This window comes from Belonocnema kinseyi, chromosome 6 (assembly GCF_010883055.1).
Source record: "Belonocnema kinseyi isolate 2016_QV_RU_SX_M_011 chromosome 6, B_treatae_v1, whole genome shotgun sequence".
In the NCBI taxonomy this organism is placed as follows: Eukaryota; Metazoa; Arthropoda; class Insecta; order Hymenoptera; family Cynipidae; genus Belonocnema; species Belonocnema kinseyi.
Window position 1 is genome coordinate 122,374,952 of NC_046662.1, and position 25,146 is coordinate 122,400,097.

Below are 25,146 nucleotides of genomic sequence, written 5' to 3' on the forward strand. Positions count from 1 at the left end.
ATGTAAACAGATCCCTCGAACGTGCCTTGACACCTTAGAGCTAGCTTAGAATGAAATGCAAGTCAAAATTTTAAAACTTAAACTCCAGATTCGATTTGTATCTCTAGCATTTAGCGGCCATATTTTTCTTAAGTGCGGTTGGCATGTCATGATCGGGAAGTTTTGAACTATACGTAAGTGTGATTTTGCAAATGTGTGTGTGCGTACTTCTAGCAACAGAAAAGTGCTCATTTTCAGTTCCACTAGTTTGGTCTCCTTGTGTCTAATCTCCATGGGAAATGACTTGCCTTCATAATACGCAGCTCTGTTCTTAACCTAAAAATGATTCTAGATCGCATTTCGGTTCTTATGCATTGGCTTCATAATAGATTCCGCTGATTATGTGCCTATAGGAATATTTTAATGAGATAGAATCTTCGGAGTTGTCAATTTGAGTTATACATTCCTTTAGTGGATGAATCCACTTTCTTGCATTACAAATCGCCAAATCAAACTGATTTTGTGAACTTCCTCACTGACACGCACTTTATCCTCTGTTTAATCTTGTAAAGCAGGACGAGAATATGTAAAGTTGGCACTGAAACATGACGTGAATTTGAGGCACTGAGCTCCCTCTGCCATATGACACAAACGCAGAGGATTCTACTCTACGGACTACAAAAGTTAAAATTTCAATAAATAAACTTTTTTTGAATTTTGGTCAACGCTTTCGATTTTCCGACCACTGTGCACTGTCTTAGATTGCCGACGTCCACAAAAATGGAATTAGGAAATAAAAAATCCGCTATTTACTGGAAGAAACCCACTCAGCAGTGCACCATGATAAAAACCTTAGCACTTAGCAAAACCCACAAGCAAGTTATGTCATACACTCACATTAAACAAATGCGATTTATCGGTATGTATCAAGCGAGACAAAGCATGTTAACTGCAGACGACCAGTCCCGTGAAATTTGGTGTAAGGTTTTTTTTTATCGTCGGTTTTTAATTTGACTTCAAAAATTACAAAATTTGAAAACGCGGTTCCAATATGGCGGACCGAAAAGCAAAATTGTTATTTACATTCTTGAAACTCAGTTACATGTGGATTTTTGGGGTGGATCTATATACTTAAATATAACATTTTCCTTTATTTTGAAACTTGGTACATAATTAGGGTTTTCGGAAAATATTTATATACGTCATAAGGAACGAAAAAATCAGCCTTAGGGCCGAAAATGAGTTTATGAGAAAAAGCGGATCAAAGTTAAAGAAAACGAACAGTGTCAAATGGCACCTTGTACTAATTCACAAGTTAATAAGTTTTAAGTTATATAAGTAAAAATAGAATATGCATAAATAAATAAAAATAAATAAATAATATAAATAGTCTGGAAAATATAAAAGGGATTAGGTTTTATGACTATTTATTCTTGGACCACTAATGAAAGGATTATCCTTCAAACCCAAGGTCTGACGATTTCTTAACATTTTCTCACGAATTTTGACTTTTTTTGACGATTTCTGTCGAGAAAATTAACCTTAAACATCTGTCCTTGAAAATCGATCAGGAAGAACTGTCTTATTGCGCGCATCGAGCAGTGATGAACTTAATCAAACGTATTAGAGCTTCGAGGTGTCACATAGACAGGACCCATGAGAATGTTGGTGCAAAATTCGAACGCTATGCGCATAAGATCACCTCACAACTTTGAGCTCTAAACAATTCTATTCTAAATCGTAGAGCAAAGGGGATTTTTTTATTCGATAGGGGAAATCTTCATTATTCAGAATCAATAAAAACCGGGAAATCGATTTTTCGGTCCTAAAGCTGATTTCTTCTTGCTACACGCACATACACACACATTATCGTGATTTTTGTGTGACTTTTTTATTTAACTTGGCATCCCTAGAAACTCTCCCTTTACCTAAAAAAACGACCTCCGATTTGCTTCAAAATAGAATATATATATTTAGAGGTCGCTCAAGGCCATTTTAGGGCAAGAATGCTGACCCTTAATTAAATTGATGTTAATTATTGACTATTTGTTTCTAGCGCGTGCGGATTATATTCTTTACAATTTAATAATCAACTTTGATTTTTTCAGATTTTTCAATAACGTTTAAAGATCTGTCAAGATCATTTTCTTGAGAAAATGTTGATTCAATTTATCTATCAACAATCAAGGTGCAACAAGTTTTTCTTTAAAATCTGTTCTAAAATAACGTAAGCTCTATTGAAGCGGCCTGTAGGTAAAGATAGTATAAAACAAGTATTAAGAACTATATTGTTTTCAATTCTGTTTAATTAAAAAGATTAAAGAAATGGAAAAACAATTTAATTTGATTTGCCAGCATTAAAAGCTGTCGTGGCAAAACACATGGCTTTTACTTTATCATGTATATTCCAATCCATAAGAACATCAGCCATTGTTATTTTTTTGTACTTCTCCTGTACTGCGTCAAGACATTTTCATTCTTGTCGTTATTTGAACAAAGGAAAAACGTGTGGCGTATTATATGCCCGACACCTAAGCAGTTGCTGAGTCCCTACTTCAGAAACCAAAACTGGCAGTCTGTCGAAAAAATTTTTTCCTGTCAAATAAAGATGCAATTTTCCATCCCGATTATTTAGCAACGATGAAGCTAGTTGGAGGTCTTTAAAATCTAATTCTTTTGTGTTTTAAATAAAAAAATACAAATTTGTAATTAAGAAAAAGAATTCAGTACTCATAACACATTCTCGTAACAGAATTTTGCTATTTGGCTATTTGCTACATGATTTCGTAGTGGGCTATGAAAAGTAAATTCGACATTCAGCAAGGCGCGCTCGCAGTTACATACTTGCTTTTATTTCTACAGAGTCTGCAAACGCGCAAAGAAGCGCATTCCTACGTCAAAGTGGGCATTCTAGGAAAGCCATCGGCCCCTTTTATTAATTAATATAGCATGTTATATCATCCTATAGACATTATTGGAACGGAGAGTATCTAAATCATTTATGTAAATTTAAATCTTCAACTTAAACATTTTTTGTCAAAAAAAAAAACGGAAATCTTGACCCGCTGTGCTTTAATGGTGAGAATAAGTGACTAATCCGGCATCCGTGGGTGCGACGAAGGTTGCTTTATGTCAGCTACACGACGTAATTTGTGTACGATACCTTTTAAACGCTTTTGTTTAATCTACTTAATATTACTGTCGACCTAAATGCATTCGAACCCCAACTTACTTGTTTAGTGTTGAATCGTTGACTTCAGCTTTTTCAAAATGTGTGATTTCCTCGAAGGATGTTACATACAAGTTGTTTACAAATCCTACGCTGGGGGTCCTCAATAAATTTTCTGGTAGTAAGTGAATCTCCTTCATGATATTTGCCAGCCGAACGGGAAGTTCTTTTCTTAGAAATATAAAGGACTTTCTCTCGCATGCACTAAGTCCTGTAACGAAAAAAAAGTATTCTTAACAAATTGATTCAAAATATAGGGTCGATAAGTAGAAATCGGTATAGGCAAGGGATGCACTTGGCTACGAATCGTCTAGGAAAGGACAACCACGTTAAGGCGATTGGCTTATACTCCATTTAGCGAGCGAACGGACCCGGCCCACAGTGGGATCAAATCCTGAAAAGCTGGCCAAAAGTAAAAAAAAAAATAATACCTTCTCTGATGAGAATGTAAAAAAATTTCGTTTTTGGAAATCGGAATAGATAGGTTTTGTAGAGTTAGAATCAAGGTTTCAGAATCTGTTGCTAGAGGCCCCTATCCCTATTGCCTGTATTTCTATGGCAGTTTGAAAGTGGCCTTCGTTCGGTGAACACCTGGCAGTTTCATGGTGCCAACACTGGTTCTTTGTCGCGGAGGTTACAGAAAATCACGGAATCAAGATTTTTCAGTTCTAAAAAATGGATTCATCTGCTAGCGATAAGTACTATTTCAATATAAATCACTAGTATAATATTCACAGTATTACTTTATAAAAAAATTAAAGATGTGTGTAAAAGTAAGACAAAATTGAATCAAATCAAGCAAACATTTAGAGAAAAATTGAGTTGCTCGTCATTGCTCGACCTCCGGATCCACCACATCTTTTGAAGTATACTATTAGCTATTGAGATCAAAAAAAATTTGCTACTAGTTGCGATTGCGATTTTGTTTCAACTTTTTGTATAAAAAGTCCGAAGATATCGATTTTTCCCATGTATAAAGTGTATCTGCGGCAGGCACGTTGGCAGAAAAATTTTCGAATGAGGGGGGCTCATCGATTTTTCAGAAAATATAGATATAAACTAACATATTTTGTCGACATTTGGGGGTTGACCCCCCCCCCCCTGCCTACGTGCTTGTGCCTACTGGGATGTTTCAAGAAAATAGAACGTTAAATGACAAGAAACTGTGAATTGAATTTATTAATGAAAAATGTTGAAAATTTTACAAAAATAAACGTCCAATATAATAATAATCTATTACGAAAGTGCGAAGTTTGAAACGAAAATGAAAAGAAAAAAATTTAAGAACGAAATTTGCTGCAAAGTATCCTAATATACATAAAGTTGCACTAAGAGATCTTTTCGCTAAGGTGTAGAACATCAGGACTAATCTATACGTTACAGAAGATCGAGCAATGGAGATTAAAGAACAGGTTGATTTAGCGTGGAAAAACGACGGCAATGCACATTACTTAGAGGAAGCCGCGTCAAATGGTCAAGCAGGAGCAATTGATGTTCTTCCTCAACCTATTGATGATCCAACACCACCACACCCTCCAGAGGTGGATGGCCTTATACAACCAGAGGCAGAAGCGGAAGTTCAACAACCGAAAAGGAGACGAAAATGGACATACTATATGAACAGAGATGTTACGCGCCTTTATTTTTTGGCAGAGAAATATGGGCAAAGTGTGAGGACAGAACATCATAGACTCTTCTTACTTAAATACCCAGAGCTAGCCATAAAAATAAACGAGCACAATTTAGCAGATCAGAAACGCTCAATATATGTAAACAGATTGTCTTCGGCTGTTGAAATAACTGCTATCAAAATGGAACTATAACAGCAGCTTCCTATTGGTGAAATCGCCATGCAAGATGTGGACAACGAAGGCTTGATTGAATCTGAAGGCATAGGTGCTAGGGATAATGAACATCATGTACCGGATCCGCAGAGAATTAATGTTCTTCCTGCCAGACTGCGTCGGTACAAGGAAAGTAGTGCACGAAGGCAACAAAATCAAAACTTTCAGACAGATGAAAAAAGGTTCTATCGTGAACTCAGTGTAAATTAAAATAACCAGCAAGACACTGGAGTCCTGCAATTAGAAGATATGACTAACTACTGGTCGAGTGTTTGGGGGAAAATGAACACATGCAATTTGGATACTGCGTGGTTCGCACTGGAGAAAGCAAGGGAAAGCAATAGCCCTGTAAATGCAACCGACATACATCACAGCTTTGGATGTTTACGCGGTCTTGAAAACGGCAAGTAACTGGAAAGTTCCAGGTCCGGACATGGTGCACAAGTGTTGTTACAAGTATCTGACGAGTGTGCATCTTGCGTTGGCAAGGTGTTCTCAGAAGATCGTTGAGCATCCAGATCTGATGCCCGGATTTATGCTCCAGGGCACTACGTATATGTTACCTAAAAAACAGACGCTCAAAATCTATCTGAATTTCTTACAGCTGTCATTGCAGATAAAGTAAATTCTCATTGCGAAGAGAATGACATCCTTCCAGAAGAACAAAAAGTATATTGTAAAAATTCGCGAAGCTGTAAAGATCTAGTTACGCATTATTGTCTTTCTAAGTCATGCGATGAGGCTATGAAGTACAAGAATCAAGTGTTTTGATCATGGACAGCCAAGGATAACTAGATCAATACGCTTTACGACGGGTATGTTTCAAGGAGACTTCTTCAGTGCACTATGGTTCTGTTTAGCGTTGAACCCTTTGAGCAAAACACTAAACAGCATGTCTTATGGGTTCAGAATTCACGATAATGAGGATAGTCATCAAGTGATCCATCTCCTGTACATGGATGACTTGAAACTGTACGCTAGTTCAGCCCAGAAACTGCATTAGGGACCTCAGAGTTAGAGGACGAGTTCGAAAATTACATCTGAGCAATGACTGCAGGCGAATCATATAAATATCTTGGTATTCTTGAATCTAAGGGTATTCAGCATACGATAGTTAAGACAAGCCCAACCACTGTCTTCACCACGACACTCAGATTGATTATGAAGAGTTTTCTCAACTCGGCAAACAAAATCAAGACAATCAACACATATGCGAACTCTGTCCTCACATTTTTCTTCGGGCTCATCAAATGGTCTAAAACCGAGCTTGAAAAGTTAAACAGAATCGTCCGCGTAGAAATGACGAAGCACCTAATGCACCACAGAAATTCTGCGATTGAAAGGGTAGTTCTACCACGACATTTAGGGTGTAGGGGCGTTGTAGATGTCAAAAAACTGTGTGAGTCACAAGTTACACAGTTGAAGGGCTATTTTAACAGCAAGCGAAATGTTGCCCTTTACAGCACCATGTGTAAAACGGATCTTGACAACACGCCCTTGAACTTGTCCTCAGAAGGGGCCTTGAATATCAGGGCAGAAACCATAGAGGAATTAGAAATACAATGGAGGCAGAAAGCTATCCACGGCGAGCACCCCAAAAGGTTAGACCAACAAGAACTGGATAGTGAGTCATCCAATATTTGGCTATGAAAGGGGGTTCTGTATCCAGAGACGAAAAGATTCGTCATTTCGATACAGGACAAGGTTGCCAGCACCAGGAATTATCGCAAACACGTGTTACATAAGAACGTGGCTGACCGGTGCCGACTATGTGGAAATACCAACGAATTCATCTAGCACATTAATCATGGCTGTCGCGTAATGGCTCAGAGAGAATATACGCACAGGCATAATGATGTAGCGGGAATTATACATCAACAACTTTCCCTAAACCTAACACTCTGAAAAGAGAGAGACTCTGCAAAGAATGGATACCCTTCTATACATACATTCTAATGCCCATTTTGGAAATCGAAGATTACATCTTATATTGGGATGTTAGTATCTAAACGGATCATTACATCCGGGCCAATCGACCTGACATCGTGATGCGAGAAAAAAAGGTGGAAGAATCTACATCATCGACATTGCCTGTCCGCTTAACCGAAATTTGCAGTGAACCTATACAACGAAGATTCACAAGTATAGCGCGTTAAAGCACAAAGTAAAGACCACATGGAAGAATGTAAATCTTGCATCTATACCAGGGTGACCAGAAAAAAACACTTTTGGTTTTCTTAGTAGCGAAGTACAAATAACGGTGGTTTATATGATTGTAGGAGGCAGATTTTTTTTTAATTTTAGACAATATTTAGAAGTGGCGCATCGTCTTTGAAGTTAGTTATTGCAAAAGCTGACAAATTCGGTAAGTCAAGAGTTGATCGTAAAAGTGTAACCTCAGCTCTTTTCATTGATATGACTCTTTAACAAGATTAGTTAGCGTCCCCGAAAAAGGAAAATATACCTATAGACGCTTGCCACGAAATGTTCTAGGCTTTGTGGTGCCAAGACCCACTATGATCAACTTTTATGGCAGGGCTGATGAGCACTCCACCCCGAAAATTAAACAGCTTAAGTCGTAGACCTGTCAAATGTCAAAAATTTACTCAGATTTGTTTTCAATGTAGCACGTTTAATTATACCTTTTCTTAATCTGCTTTTTCAAAGAATATAATCTTGCTAGAATGCTACGATGCGAGTGTGACCCCTGAACGGGGTTACATGGCACGGCTGCATGCTCTGTGGTGTGAGAAACACCCGGAGCTATCGCACTTTTCGCAGCAACGTCTGCGAAACCATGCTGAACTACTCCGTAAAATGGGCTATGTAAGCGGAACGCCTACTCTAACACAGCTAGAACAAGCCGGCAACAGAGAAAGAGAGGTGACACTAAGACCAACTGCGGGCAGGCATCCAATAGAGGAAGAGCGATGCTTTACGGCCCGGAGGAACATAAACACCAAGGTTTCTCTAAAGCCTAAAGATCTGGCTGAAATGGATGACGAGCTTCGTGGACATCTTTCCGAAAAACCCGACCACTGGGCTATCAATTGTTGTGTGTATAATGCAGCGAGAGCTTTGGCCGGTGCAAACCGTAAAACAAACCCAACGGTTGATCGTAAGGCCAAAAGTCGAATGTATCAACTCGCCATATAGATAGGCTGGGCAAGACAGTACGCGTCGCGCATTCAGTGTATGATAGACTACATCGCATCTGGCAGGAATTTTACCGCCAAGGTTCGAAAGGACCGTCAAAGCTGCTGACCATCAGGCAGCGCATTGTTGAAAAAATACGGATACTATCTGGCGCTAAGAGAAATCTAGAGCGGAGAAAGCGGTGGGTCACAGAAAATCAACCCATCAGCATTTGACCCGTATTTTCAACTCATATTTAAAGTCGGAAGAGCCAATTCCGGAGTGGTTGGTGGAAGGGAAAACAATACCCCTGCCGAAAATAGGCAACTTAGCAGACCCGAAGAATTACAGGCCAATCACTTGTCTGAACACACTGTATAAGATTCTCACAGCTACCCTAAATGATAGAATTGTTCAGGCAATTGAATCTGGATTGATTACCGGAAAGCTTTCGATTCGACCTCCCATAGACTTATCATCTGTCTTTTGGAAAGCTTGAAGGTTTATCAGCAAATCGTGAGGTGCATTGAGAGATCGATGCCGTTTGGAAAACCAGATTTACTATCTCATCTGGAAAATATCGTGTGACAACTAACAAGGTCACCTTTCCGAGAGGTGTCTTTCAGGGCAATACCATGAGCCCACTCCTCTTTTGCCTCACATTATTGTTACTATCTCTAGCACTTCGCTATTCCGACGGGTACTTTTTCAGCAAACCTGCAGATTGAAAGTACAAGGTCACTAATTTATTTTACATGGACGACCTTAAGGGCTATGCTAAAAACAAAGAGCAACTACCTCTAGCTCTAGGGATTTTCGAAAGATATACTAAGGAAATTGGAATGGAATATGGGTGAGACAAATGCGCCAAGGTTTATTTGAAGCGAGGAAAACTTAATGGCATCCTTAAAGACCCTAAGCTCGTCAATAGAAACGCTATACGACACCTTTGCGCTGGAGAGATTTATACATACATCAGTGTTAGGGGCAAGAAAAATGCATCAAATCTCATCTATCTCGAGTACTCACTCCTGAAAGCCCGGATTAAGAAAGCACAAGAGAAAGACTTTCGTGAATAGCTCCTCGACAAGAGGATGCACGGTATCTTCCACAGAAATGTAATGGTTTAGTAAATGGCATGTGAGTTAACTTTTGCTTTCCTTAAATCACTCGAATTAAAGTCTGGTACGAAAGGTTTCATTTTGACATGCCAAAACGGTGTCATTTCGTCACATTTTGACATTTTGAGCCAAGGCATTCCTGATTATAGCTGCAGGGCGTGCCATGCACACCCCGAGCATTTATCTCACATACTATCTAGTTGTCTAACTCATGCGGGAACGCCCTACATCCAAAGGCACAATGCGGCACTAAGAGTGCTTTATTACCATCTCTTGTCACTCTTACGGCATTAACCTTAATATCGCTCGTCTAAATGCTCCTAGAGAAATAGAGTCAGTTGTTAAAAATGAGAAGTGCCGCATATACTAGAACTTTATATTCTCGACAATTGTTTCTGTTGCACACTCGAGGCCTGACATGTCTCTTCTTGACTTCGAGAAGCGAACCATATTCGTCATCGCATTTTCGGCACCAGCTGACAAAAACATCACAGCCAAGGAGAATGATTATAAAGAGAGGCATAGAGACCTTATAAAGGAGTTGCGCCGATTGTTCCCCGAATATTCTGTTAAACCAATCATCCTTATCATCGGCGCTCTTGGAAGTGCCAAGATTTCACTGGTTAGTAGCCTGAAAAGAATCCCTGCGTGTAAACAATATGCTAAAACACTTGCGGGAAAAATGCAGAAAGCGGTCGTCCTTGGGTCACCCCGTGTCCTCAGGGTGCACGAGACTTTTGCCGGATCATCGCATTGGTTCCGTTACAGACTGTAACCACCTATGTCACGGTCGTGAGACGTGGTTGTGGCTGAAATTTCACCGCGATTTCGCTGGGTTCGGGTGCAGCTTTTCAGATTAGCACCCGCTCCCGGCGAAATCCTGCGGTTGTCCTCAGGACAAACTTCCAATTATATATAGAAATGTAAAAAAAACTCAACTATTAGGCATTGATATGGATGAAGATAGTCAGAAGCAATAGTAATTTGTTGGAAGAATTATTTTTGCTATATCTAACTTAATTAGTAAGTCACTCCTAATGAAAAGTAGAGAATGAGTTAAAAAATTCAGAAAAAACTGCAACTTTCTACCATCAAGCCAAGATAATATTATTAACAATAATAATAAATTGTTTAAGCAATTATTTTTGTTAATTTGAATTAATTATTACTTCACTCCAATTGAAAATTGGACAAAACGCAAGAAATTTCATAAAAACCAGCTTCTTTCTGACATTATTTAAATAGACTCTTATTAATTTTTATAATAAATTGTTGAAACAGTTAACTTTCTTGACTCTAGTTAATTATCTCATTTTAATTTAAAAGTGGGCCAAAAGTGGAAATTTTTTTCAAAAAAAAAAAACGCGACTTTTTAACTGTATTATATGAGAAAAATGCTAAAAACAATAATAAATTGTTTAAAATATGAATTTAAACATCTAATTATCACTATAAAGTATTATGTTATAGACAAATTCAGTATTTTTAAAATTATTTTACCTAACTGTAAATATAATATTCAGTTTTACTCCAATTTGCAATTTTCAATCAAATGTATCAAATTCTTAAGATTATTTTTGGACATTCAAATAATGTATTTAATATTTAACAAACAAAGTAACGGCCAGGTAGCGCGTTACTTTTTTTAGTAACAGTAACGCGTTACTTTTTTAAAAGTAATGGTAACACGTTACAAATTTGTATGTAGTAACGGTAACGTTGACGCGTTACTTTAAGACAATAACGTGTCGAACACTGCCTATGACCTCGTCTCACGCCCGCGAGATGGGTGGTCACACGACACAATAAAATCGCGACAACAGGACGGCGAAACCCTCATGTGTATTGAGGCCACAAAGCAACCCAAGCTCCGAGAGCACCCATCACAAGGAAAATTACTTTAATCGAATATTTTGTGTAAAACCGTTGCAGCTCCCTTTTAAGGTCTTGATATCTTTTCTATTTATCCTGCTCCTCGAAAGTAATGTTGTACTCGACCTGAGACGTGAATACTGTTGTCCGAAAATCGTAGTTCTAGAACATTTGGCACTCCTAGTTTTGAATAATTGACTTTATCTCCTTCGGAGCATTCGGTAGGGCAGGGTCACAGCCAACACCCTAAGCAGATACCTTGTTAAACGTCGACATATTTGAAGACAAAATCTGCCTATGGAGATGCTTGCATCTGCTTCAGAGAGACTCCTTCGCTAATGTAATGTCCCAAATGCGGCTTTGAGGCACGCCTAGGTATGTACAGGTATCTCCAATGTCAAGATGTCTAATAATACTTATATCTACAAGCTTAGGGTCTTTAGGAATACCAATTATCTTTCCTTGTTCCAGACGAATTTTGGCACACTTAGACATTCAATAGTCTATACCAATCTCTCCTCTGTACTTCTTGACGATATTTAAAACTTTCTGAAGTTTGCTTTTACCGGCAGCATATAACCGTCATGTCATCCACATAAAATACATGAGTGACCTCATGCTCGCGATGATAAGTCTCGCCATAGAGGTATCTAGAAGAATTTCGTAGTGCGAGAGATAGTGGCAGAAGTGTGAAGCAGAAAAGCAGAAGCAACAAACAGATGATGCCCAATTCTTCGATCGATCCTGTAGTGTAGGACAGCTGTGAAGATATCATATGGTGTCCAGCCACTGCGGAATGGGCGTTTGCGAATGTATACGTTACTTTAATATGCGGGCCAAATGTTGGTATGTAGAAGTAAACTTCTTCCACCAGAAGTTCTTGATATAATCTGGTTCTGCAGAGAAAAGTTCTGCGTACCCCTAAGTGGTTTTTTCACCTTTTCAGCAGCGATTGATGGGCATTCCTCCTCAGTTGCTATAATGTTTTCGCAAAACTCCTTCTAGCGGATGATATTATCAGTATCTTCTTTTAACGCCAGTGTTTTCGTCATCCTATTTACCGCTCTCCAAAAAATGTCTCTACCTCTTTGGGCTTGGATGGATTTTTGACAGAAACAAGGTGATCGCTTTTTTTTTGGTTTGTTAGTGACATTGCTGTTCCCTAGAGTATTTAAAGAAATGATTTCTCCATCCTTGTAGAGTCCCGCATGCAAAGATAAGGCTGCGTTCCGTCTCTGGTTATGGGTTGTTCCGGCGGTATTATCCCTGGACAATTATCCGCAACTGTTTATTAATTATTAATTGTAACCATATTCAGCAGAAACCATTGGTACAGTGACCCTCTATTCGCAACCCGAGTATGCGTTCGGTGGCTTTGTCAAGGCCCTTCGGTTATAAATTAAACATTTGGTATATATCTATACACATGAAGGAAGAAAGCTCGAGCAAAATTTAAAATCAAACTGGAACAATTGCATTATTGTGGAATATGAATATTAGATGAAAGTCTATTGTATATTTTTGAAATGTGTAATAATAAGCATCTGAAAGCTTAAGTTCTTCCGAATACAACGATATGATCACGTTACACCTTAAATAAATTTGTCAATAGTTAGAGAGCAAAACATCCCAATGGCAGGGTTTTTCGACCTCCTTTTTCAAGCGTCAAGTATTATTCGCATGAAAAAAATCTGCGGCAACGCGAGCACATCCTCAACGCGCGCTACGCGCGCGGCTCGCTTCACTCGCAAGTTTGAGCGCGCCTATGGCGCTCGATGACGTATTTATCTCGCGCTCGGTCTTTATATTTTCGAACGTTCTTGCGTAAACCTTTCAAAATTAAGACTCAAAACATCCAACAGTGTAATTTTGTGATTTCGTAGTTCTTTTTTGTTAAAAGAGCTTCGCTCAAGAGTTTGAGTGCACCTACGGAACGCGACTGATTGCTATCGCACTCCGCGCTCTGTCTTTGCATTTCTCCCGTATTAGTGCACAGACCTTTTAAAATCAAAGGTCAACCGGCCGTCAACTGTAATTCTGTGATAGTGAACTCTCTTTTGTTAAAGCTCTTTCGGCTTTAACGAACACATTGTCACCACGCATCTAGGGCTTCGTACTTGATTCTGTCTAAAATACCAACTTTTCGACATTATACACAACACTTTTATATCAAATATAATACATTTTTCATGGACCTCTGCCTGGAATTGGGTATTTAGATTTTGCAAAATAAGGTACAAATTGTATTTATCATGATAACTTTAATATTTGTTTCTTATTTTGCTTTAAATTGCATTCTAAGCTGCGCTGAAACATGTATCATTTCAATCAATTTATATCATTAAAATTCCTAATATGCATAAAAATTGAATCATACTAATTCTTATTTCCTTGTTTTTATAATTTTTTTTATTTTTAATCTTTTTTTACGATTAGAGAAAAAATATTGTGCATCTGCATATGGTCTAATGCAGGAACCTATATAGGGACCTATATAAGATCCTTTGTCCTCTTTCATCTTTTCTGTTATTTTTCCAAACATTTAATTTCTTTATTTTTAATCTTATTTTTTAAGATTGAAAGAAAATATACTCATCCTATCAAAAAATGATTAATAATAAATTTATAGATCTTTTTAGGCGAACAAATTTTGTCTGTTAATTTTAGTTCGTAATTATGTCGTTTTCTCGACAAATTTAATATTTTTATTTTGAATGTTAGTCCAGAATGTTTTTATTTTTTTTATTTTTAATGTTGTTTTTTACGACTAAAAACAAAAACTACGCGTCCTATCGGAAAGTGATTCATTTTTATTAACATCGAAACATTTAGAGATAAAAAAATATGATAATTTGTTTCTATGGTATTTTATGTACTGGAAAAATTACCTTTAAAGATATCCAACGAGAAGAATAAGTTCTTTTGAATAAACATAGAGATAGCTGTAATACAACCTCTTATTCGTGGACATTCTACTAGAAACGGACTTTACGCAAAGTTTCTACCGTACCAATACTCACTTATTTATGAGATTTAATATATTTTAGACTTGAATTACGTCTAATTAATACAATTAGATTGTGTGATATTCTTTTATCTGTCAAAATATCAAACTTGTTAACTGTAAGTATTGTAATTAAAGTTGAAAACTTAATATTTCTGTCAGCGAAACTTCCATTCTTTCGTGGTAAAAACTGTTTTCTGTATAATTTCTCTTTTACAACGTAAATTTTCAAGGCTTTAGTAAGTAACACTATCTCTCTGATAAAACAGATTTATTTGATGCAAAGTAGAACTAAAATTGGCATGTGGGCCATCATGGCAGAACAGGTAGTTAGAATAAAGTCACTATTTCAGAATTTTGACAAATCTATTGCATTAAAAAATGATGAAAAAATGTCTGTGAATTTGCTTCAAATTTTCTTAACTCTTACTTGACACACTACGGCTCTGTGACATACTTGACACACTGGGGTGCTTTGTACCCCAGCGACAAAAATTGTTATAAAAAATAAATAGTTGATTATTTTAAGTTGTCAATATTTTGTAGGTTCTTAAAAGTATGCTTTTTGAAATTATATAGATGATATGGCCAAAAAGTAAAATTAACTGTAGTAAAAAAATTGAATTATCCGAAAAAATCGAAAAAATGACAAGTTTTACAAAAAAAAACATAACTTTTGAATTTTTTTTCAAAAATGGCTAAAAATTCAGCTGAGTTCGCTCAAGATATAGTTATACAAGAAAAAAAAGGTTTCCTTGGTGATCCCTGAAAAAAAGGTATTTATTCTTAGAAATTAATGGAGGAATTTCGCTAAAACATGAGTATTGTATTAGTACCAGAATAATAAGTAATATTTATTGTTTCAAACCAATATGTATAAGAGTACGATTATAAAATCGATTAAATATTTTAAAAAATGACGTAAAAAACGTAATCACAATGATTATTAAACCAATTCAAGTTTCAACTGTCGGTACAATCGTCACAGAGTACATAACTGTGCTAATTGCAAATGGGACGGTGACAGGCTAAGCAACTTTTTCGGCTTTTTCGATCCTCTTTTCTCTTTCAAAGTACGCAGCGCATTGCAGAAGGTAGATTGTTGCGTACTAAAGCTCTTTCAGCCCCAATATCTTTTTTGTTCATTCCTGCGATGCCAAGTCTAATATTTCTCCGGAACGTAGCCACCGCATACCTCTGTTCCAAGTACGATGTTACGAGATGGATATATGAATTTTCCAGGCAGTCGGTCGCCATGACCTTGGCATCGTTTCCGTCATTTTTCAGTTTGCATTTGAGCAAAATTCTCGCTTCGACAATTGCCTGATCCAACATACCGCAAAAATATATTGCCGGCCACCTGCAGGTCTTCCCAGCCACAGTACAGGAATGACAAAACTGGTCGAAATTGTCCGTTCCTCTTTTTGTTGTGTTATAATGCCTAAAAATATTCGGCTTCTCATCCGCTGCTTCCTCGGTACGCATGAAAGCTGAAACTACGAGGACAATTTTAATTGACTTTTTGTTTTTTGAGCGTAGGAGACGAGGGTTAAGTCCTGCGTATAGCAAACCTTTGTATTTGGCCGTGTTTTCGGCGCAACTATGAAGTCGGCTGGGATTTCGCGTTTACTTTTCTTCAGAGTTTCAGTTACCCTTATGTTGAATGGATCAGGGAGCATTAGTTGCCGGAGAGATATCTAATTATATCAATTGTCCCAAGTAACTGAATGGCTAGTGTTGTAAATCGGCTCAGTGACCAATCGGAAGTAATATTCTGACCGCAAATAATACGACAACTGAATAAAAAAAACTGTTATATACCGTAAAACAATCAGACATTGTATAACATAATAGACTTTGTTTTTTATTCACTCCGATGTCAATATATGAAAGAAAAAAATTCACTTTGATTTCACCAACTCAAACCTTACTTGACACACTGGGGTACAGGTAATCCCACTCGAATTCGGACGGCTGTCGCAGAGAGACTGATCACCCCATCGTAATGGTACGGGCTGAAGGGGGCAGCAAAACTTTCCAACTACTAACAGATGACGTCACAGGCCCATTTTCTTCAGGTTTAGATATTCAAAATTTAGGAAATGTAGGCCTGGGTTTGTTTGTACCCCATTGTGTCAAGCAAGGGTTAACGTCGCCTTCCTTCTAGGAACCAGTGAAAGTGGACGCTCGATTAAATGGACCCAAATTAATAAGTAATAGACCCCAATTCGTATTATTCTTACTGAGAACGAACATTCAAATATAAATAAAAGTACTGTCAAGTACATATACGTATATATAATATACGTTAATATGCGTTGATATACATCAAATATATTTAAGGAAAATTTGTCAACCGTACCCGCCTAAAACTTTGTTTTCTTCGATTTTCTTGAAAGTACCCTAAGTCATGAATAAATCTCATGAAATTTCCCCTCACTGAAGACCAATGCCTTAAGCTGTAGTCCTAATGCGTCTCCTTTAAAACCAGTCCAGAGTATATACGTCGGTACCAATCCAAGTTTCAAAAATACTCATTTTCGATTATTCATCTTAAGATTTTGTAATTAATATAAAAGGAAAGGGATTCACAGAAGCGAGAAGGGAATGTCTTCGAATTTTTGTAATATTTTTAATTAGGACTCTTCTTATCAATTGAAACATAATTTCGCCATTTTAATTTTATTACTCTCATTTCATATCAGTTACATTAGATTCACTCCCCTTTTATGGAATGCCCTTTTTTGTGATTGGCGAATCGCATTTCCCGTCCCCGCCTGAATTCTTTTGCTATTTATTTTCCTTTTCCCCTAGGAAAGACTGTGACTTAATTTATACGATGAATTTACAAATAAAACTTAATTTCACACAAATCATAGTGCAATATTTACTATGACGAATATTTGTCTTATTTTTCTAATGTTTAGAATTTTGAGCAAATTAGTTGTTAGACCTTGTTGTCTGCATAAATGTCATATATAACTCTGAACATTGCTTTACCTTTTAATTCTAGCATTCTTGAGGTCCCGTTTGCAATCGGGTTAAACAGAATGATATGAAAAATTCTCTAGCTCGGCTCCAATTGGATCACCCATGAGTACATACCTTTTTTTAATATTTATATCCCTATGTTAAGGATAAATCTTTAAATTCAAACGTGTTTAGTCTTTCCTATAAACGTCAATTTACCTCGGGCTAATCGAATGGACCCTAGCCAACTTGGCGAACAAAATCCTCGGGAGGATCGAGGATTCCGAATAATCCCGAATCGAACGCCAAACGTGGTCTTCCTTATAGTGCTTAGCGCCGACTGCCCATTCGTTCGTTCTTCGGTAATGATTGCGATCTTGCTGCCGCAGGCCAGTTCATCCCCGCTTTAAAAGTGCTTGCGCAACGCAGGGGTTATTTTCATATTTTGCGCCTTTAAAGTTGCATTCGGATCGGCTATTCGGCCAAGTCCGTGCATCTTCGGATCAAGTTTATGATAGTTTCCATGGTTGCGTTCGAAACTTCAAACGGTTATGTTCAGATTCACCTGTTTTCCCTAATCGCTGTCAGTAAATGTAGGCAATGTTAATTTAAAGTTTACGCATGTAATATTTCATTCACTTTATTTGAAACATATCCTGTCTATTCATAACATACCTTTTTTATACAGTAAAAATAAGCGTTAAACACCATTCACTCTTCGCCCACTGGAAGCACAGAATATTATTACTATTTTATAGTATTTGTCACTTAGCAACCATTCTATAATGTTATTGTCACAGAAAAAAAATGACGTTTACTTCTCAGTTCACATGTCTCACTTCATTATTAATTAAACACTTTTATTATTTGTAATTACTATATAACATAACCTATATTGTTTTGACACTTGTATCCGTTTGAAGTTTCGAACGCAACCATGGAAAATGTCATAAACTTGATCCGAAGATGCACGGACTTGACTGAATGGCCGATCCGAATGATACTTTGAAGGCGTGAAATTTGAAAATACCCCTGTATAATGGCTTCTCCTCTGCTGTTGGGCAATTCGGGTAGTATTCCACTCGCCATGTATGTAAGCCCCAGCGTGTCCACCCTGTATGTACCCCTTTTGTCCATGAATTTGCGAGAGTCGCTTAGTGACGTATCGCTCAAATCTTTCTCCCGCTCTAAATAAATTAAGTATACAATTATTTAGATTACACTGAACCATTTCTATGCGAATTAGACGGTATCTCAAAATTTGGCTTAATGTTGAAATTTTTAGTGACAGAAATCACGGTTTCATCACTGGCTTTGAATTCCCTTGCTAGAAAAAATGAGAGACCTTTAGTTCTGTATTTGCCGCTGTATGAAAATCCCACCAAACCACAAAAATTTTTTAAATATTCAGCCTTTTAGATTTTTATAATAATGCGTAATAGCAGCGCAAATCACATTTTTTAAGTTTCTCTTGATTTTCATGAAAATTGTTAGTTTTGGAAAAAAAGTTTAACAGAAAAATGCTCGGCATCTTATTCTGCACAAGTAAGATTCTTTTAACTTTTTTTGTATGTTTAAAACTTTATCCAAAAAGGAGGTAAAAGAACGACTTTAAAAAATATTTTTGTCTCATTTAATAATCTTTGTTGACGCCAGAGACCCTAAATTGAATGATTAAACGAACTTACCTAAGTGAAGTTCTATCACAATTATATAAAGCGCCTCTTCCAAAAGATAAAATTTAGTACTCCCCAGTTCGATGCCAAGGCTCCTCGTGTTTGAAGACAGGCCAACACGAAAAATTTGGCCTTCTCCTTCTACAACGCTTCATTTCTTGAAATTTTAGCCTGTAGCCTCAGTTCGTTATCCTTCAATTGTATTATGCGCCTCTTCCTCAAGATAAAATGTAGATGTTGAAAGTTGATTACGGTATACAAATAAGTGAGCACTTTATTTTAAAAGGCTAATCCATTTATTTATTGTGAACATGAACTAGATGACAATTTTTTTTCTCATTTTTTTTAAATATAATTCTGACATAATGTCTATTACTTATCTAATATAGCTTTTCCAAATAATCTTATATCCTCCAAAACAGACCTATCGTAGAACTTAGCAAAGATGTCTTAATTCTCTAACCTGCTGACTTTCTTATTCAGATAAGAAAACGTAAATATATGCATTTTGAAAGATATAAATAAGTGCTGTGTATCGCCCCTAAGTGGCTTGTTCTTTTCAATATAAAATTAAAGGATGCTTGCAGAGATAATATTAATGTTTTTGTGATAGAAGGGTAAAATCAAACGGGGCTGATTATTTTCCGGACTAGAAGTAATAATCCTCTTTGGTACCTTAATTTCTATTAAGTCATGTTTAAAAACGTTTCAAGTCTCAATTAGCGATAAAGTCTGCATCTTTTGGCCAGTGACTACTGCTAATAACGTTACTAATTCCTTACTCAAAACTTCTAGAGATAGATCATCATTTTGGAAATTAGTATAATAATCTAAGATTATTGAGGGGTCTCATGTGGAATCGTACTATGGCTAAAGTGGTCTTAACTTATACAACCCTTGAAAAGTCGTTTTAATGTCTCGTTTTGACTAATTTCAGGTCTTAAAATAAGAGAGATAGCCAAACGAATGCAATTCAGAGTTCCGTAAGATGCTTTCTCATTAGATTCTTCACTTAAGAAGTTAATAATATCAGCTACCTGAGCATCAAAAACATGTAAGCTTCTATTTTTGCAAAAAGACGAACATTTTTTAAGAGAGCTGTTATACTGCTCAAGAGAAGATTCAGACTAAGAATAAGTAGTTACCGCAACTAATTCCTGCGGAAAGCCCTTCAGCAAGAAAGTTTTCCTGATAACTTCCCTGCCACCAGGGTAACTTTTCTCCAAAGAGAATGAAGGCTTATATTAGGAGAAAGCAAAATGTTGCTATTTGGTAAAAAACCATAAGGTCCGATTTCAGAATTTAGAGAAACAAGGAAAACCATGGTTTTGCATAAAAGGTGGAACCGTGTAAAAGAAAAGATTATATCAGCTGATAGTGAAGGCATCGACTGCCGAAGAAGCCGGAACCCCCATCCAGTTAACGTAATTATTTTATTTAGTGTTAATTTTAGATGCAAATGAGTCAATTTCCTGTTGCCCGAATTTCTGAAGAATCTTGTGAAATGCTGATTCAGATCATTGAAACTCAGTTTCTATATCCCATCTCCTGGATTCAAAATCGGCTTCTGCGTTGTCTTTGGAAGAAACGTTAGGAGCAAAGATATATAGGTAAACCACGTTCTTCACAGCATTCCCAGATAGACCGAGACAATTTGCTCAGATTTTATAATCTAACGCCCCCCATGCAATTTATGTAGGAAATCGCAGCGGTGTTATCAATCCTTAAAAGAATACTACAGTTTCACAGGTCTTTAGCAAAGCATTGAAGTCCAAAGAAAGCTGATAAAAGTTCCAAATAATTCATATTCTTTAATCTATCAGAATCATTCCCCTTACCTTGACCCCTACTACTACCACAAGAAATTCCCCAACCGGTGAGAGAGGCGCCTGAAAATATCGTTTTGACAAAATCATGAGGAGAAATATGAGCCCAACTGTACTGAATGGCTGGGCAACAAGATACCGAAGAGCCTATAGGTCATGCGAAATCTTTAATTTTACAATTCTTTAGTTTTTAGTCATTCTCTGATCACGTATCCTGCCTCTCTTTTCAGATGGTAATTTTAAAGTAATTCTCTCCGAATTCAAAATAAAACAAAGAAACCGCAAACTTGAGAAGAAACCTTATAAGACTTTTCTTCATTTACAATAAAACTTTAATTTGTTAGTAAGTTCGAAGAAACGTCAATGTTATCTAAACAATCTGAATAAATATTTCCTAGAAGCAAAATGTCGTCAAGATATATAACTAATAGAAATCCTAGTTTTCTCAAATAACCTACAATTGGCTTCATAATTTTTGTAAACACCTAGGACGCTGTGTTGAAACCAAATAACAAACAATTAAATTTAAAAAGAATGCCATTAAAAGAAAACCTTTGATATTTCCCGAAATGCACCTTAATGGTAACCATGTAATAAGCAACTTTGAGATCTAATTTACCCATAAAACAATTAGGACTTACTAACTTAGAGGCTACTCCATAACCTTCGAGCTTAAAGTGATCAGTCTAGATGCAGTCATTTAATTTTTCAAGATTAAGAAATAATCAATTTTAACCATCTGATTTAGGAACTGAGAAAATCCCCGACAAAATATGATCTGATCTTGGGCAACATTTACTAATTGCTCGTCTGAATAATAATTTTTGTATTCGATCTGAAATAAACGATTTCTCCTTCGACGACCAGGAAGACTGTCTATACACCGAATTTTCACAAGCTGGTCTTGTGAAAAGAATTTCATATCCCTGAATCCAACTCAAAATTCTAGAATCAAAGGTAATATTTTTCCAATTACCTAAGGAAGTTTTTCGGCTATCAGCTGATTCACTTACATTCGTAACAGCTACATCTTTCTTCGCTGAGCTGGTGGCTGCGATTGGAAGATGTTGCGTTGTTCTGCGTTTTGATTCCCCCAATTCTTTTTGTTGAACTGAAACTGGTGGGGAAACCTGTTCTCATACCCGCCTCGCTTCCTGAACTTGAAAGGTTGACGTCGAAGCGGGGTCTTAGAGTTTTTTGATTTTCCCGAGTTTTTGGGGGTTTCCCGGGATCTTTTCCAGACCTTTCTATTGTCTTTGCCTCTCTGAGGCGGTCCCCCAACTTTTGTCTAAAAAGCCATTCATATTCTATGGAAGACTCTAACGCTTCCTTTTGAGATCTGTTGATAATGGCGAGAATGAGACATCGACGATTAAGTGTTTCGTCTCTTTGTAAATCAGCCAACAGCCGCGAAGCTTCGCTGAGTTTTTTAATTAACAAAGTCTGCGATAAAGATAATTTCTGACGAGCGCCATTTAGTTCTTTTTATTAATGACATCAACTAAAGTGCTGCACAATAAAGGTAGGCAGGCAGTAATCTTCTTTTGTTTTTTAACCAAGCGCTCATCTCGCTTTAAAGATGTTTTGTTTAATGAAACTGTTCTTCTTCCTCTTTATGAACACTTTTCTTCAATATGTCCTCAAGACGAACTGCTATTCTGTTTGGAATAGCCGGAGCTAGAATTCCATCATCTGCTACTCTTTTGTAGAATTAACCAAATAGATTAGACAAAAAGATACTTACTTGAACCTCGTTTCGAGACACTGTTTTTCAATTTTTTAAGTTCTCTCTTTAAGCGTTTCATCTCCCTAGATAAATCTATTCATCTCGGATTCATGCTCCGAATCTAACCTGTGCTTTCTTTTTGCCAAATTGCTATTTTTTCGCAAACTATTAAAACTATACACAATCTCGATGTGAAAACTTTGGCACGAAAACAAAGAATGAAGTGTTGCTAAGTAATATAGAGGAACTCGTGGAGCCTTGGCATGGAATTGAGGATTACTGCATTTTATCTTGAGGAAGAAGCGCGGAATACAATTAAGTCTATAAACATTTCTCCAGATTACATCAGTTCGTAGCGAAACCAACACTAAGAAGACGTAAATTTTGAACTTTCCTTTAACACCTTCCAAAGAACTAGGTGTCCAAAATTTTCACGACTTAAGCCGAAACATTCATATTGACCCTACCTCAGTTAATTTTAGTACAGTCTAGCTTAGTAGTTTATCTCTGATATTCTGTACGTTTAAAGTATATAAAAATTGAATATTTGTAAAGTCTTGTTATAAGAATTCATTTCTCAATTTTACATTAAATTTGTAATTAAATTGTAACTTTACAAAATTAGAAAAAAATTGTTTTCCAAAATATAAGCGTAGAGCTAATAAAGATGAAGGTATGAAAGATAAGTCAGTCCTGCGGAAGCTGCATGCGGCGAATAGAAGAATTTATTTTATCTGGAGGATTTCATTCAGTTATTTGTTGATCAGTTCACATGGAAAATCCACAACATGTAATTTTTGAAGGGAATAATGAGCATGAAGCAATATTAAAAAATAATAATACAACTTTAACTGCTTGGTTTGAATAAAACAAAATAGAAGAGATGACTGAGAAAATAAACTATTCAAATATACCAAAATTGTATTATTTCAATTCATCTAAAAAATTTGGAATAACACGTAGAGGATTTTCGAAATCTCTTGGCAGATTGATCAGTGATAGTCCAAAAGATTTAGAACGATTTAATTTCAAATTAATTTTAGATCATGTCATGGTAATTATAGAAAATGATGTTCAAATTTTTAATATTTATCAAATTAAAAATTATAAATTATCTTTTTGAGAGATTTAAATATCATAATGAACAAGAAGCCTTAACTGGAATCAATAAAGTTTTAAAATTAGAAATTATGTCTTGTTTTAATTTTGTTTTGCCTATTTCTGACAATATTTAAATAATATTGTCAGAAAACAAAAAGTTACTTATTGAAGAAAATAGGAAAAAAAGTATTCAATTAAGAAGTCAATGAAATAAAAATAAAAAAATTTATTTTTTATTCTATAAGTACGAATAATAATCGGATGTTCTTTGTTGACGACCCAGGAGGTACGGAGAAAACCACGGGGGGGGGGGGGGGGGGGGGGGGGGGGGGGGGGGGGGAGTTATGGTAGGTAGGCATATACACGAGGGTAAGAAGGTTATCGGTAGAGCAGAACCTATTTTTAGAAGAAAAAAAAAATTACCAAGTAAAGCTAACGGGGCGATACGTAACTCTATGAACGATTGACGAAAAAATGCATTTAGGTAACGTAGATGGCACCATGATCAGAGACAGACCGCCGCGATCTCAGTTTTAAGAATATTACTATGTATATTTGTTCCTTAGAAGGCTACTTAGCCCTAGGGATATTTCAATAAATTTGAAAATTACAATTACAAAATCTGTGAATGAAATCCTAATTCGAAGAGACATAAGTAGTTATAGAAAGACAAGAGCTTGCAGAATTGTATTAGAAAATGCATGGACGTGAAGAAAGTTAGAAAGGTATGCCAAGATATGAAAGTGTAGCGACAAATAGTTCATAAAAATACATAAAGAAGAGCTTCAGTGGAGTGCATGATGCCTGAAATTAACCTGGGACACTAATGGGGCCGAGTGAGGAGCTTCAACTAGTGACTTTGTTAGGCTTTTTACTTGGGGTGATCTCTACAGAGATTGATTAGCAACCTGGGTCATATCAATGTTGGGGAACCAACGTGTTGTTTGACTAAATAGAACACCAAAATCCATAAATGAAAAATGCAGAGAATATTCAAGATTTTGAAACGCTTGTCGCTTCCCGAGGATCGTCGAGGCGCCCCTGGAGTCACATCTAGGGGCCACAGCATGCGGGACGGTGGCAATGGTGAGCTGCGAGATAATCAGACAGATCTCACTAATCAAACAGCTGGCCAGCAAGAACATATGCGACAAACGGTAAGCAGTGAAATATCAACTGTGCCTGCTCAGGATCCATTGGCTAGCGTTAGCCATTTGCAGCCCACAACCTCGAAAAAAATACCGTGGGTGAGCATCAAGTGTGATACTACAATGAAAGAGGAATTGGTGCGACTATATTACGAAAGTGCGAAGTTTGAATCGAAAATGGAAAAAGGATACAATTAAAGAACGAAATTTCCTGATAAGTATCCTAATATACAGAAATTCGCACGAAGAGATTTTATCGCTAAGGTGAAGGACATTAGGACTAATCTACACGTGACAGAAGACGTGACCTGTGGTTGATCCAACACCACCACATCCTCCAGAGGTGGATGGTCTTATACAACCAGAGGCAAAAGCAGAAGTACAGTAACCAAAAAAGCGACGAAAATGGATATAACATACGAGGGTGGATTGATAAGTTTCCGGCCTGACCAAGAAAAACAACGTTTTTAAGAATTTTTTTTTTATTTCTCAACATAATCTCCTCCAAGGCTGAT

General features: G+C 36.8%; 1 protein-coding gene across 4 annotated transcripts in view; it reads right to left on the bottom strand.

Annotated features, from left to right (window-relative positions):
* The window catches only part of LOC117174902 (pyruvate dehydrogenase (acetyl-transferring) kinase, mitochondrial), a 410,760-nt gene that overhangs the window by 261,040 nt on the left and 124,574 nt on the right, over positions 1 to 25,146 (bottom strand). For all 4 annotated transcript variants that reach the window (XM_033364340.1, XM_033364342.1, XM_033364341.1 and 1 more), the window contains one exon: positions 3,212 to 3,419. In XM_033364340.1, coding sequence (XP_033220231.1) covers positions 3,212 to 3,419 — 208 coding nt within the window. The remainder of the gene's footprint in view (positions 1 to 3,211; positions 3,420 to 25,146) is intronic.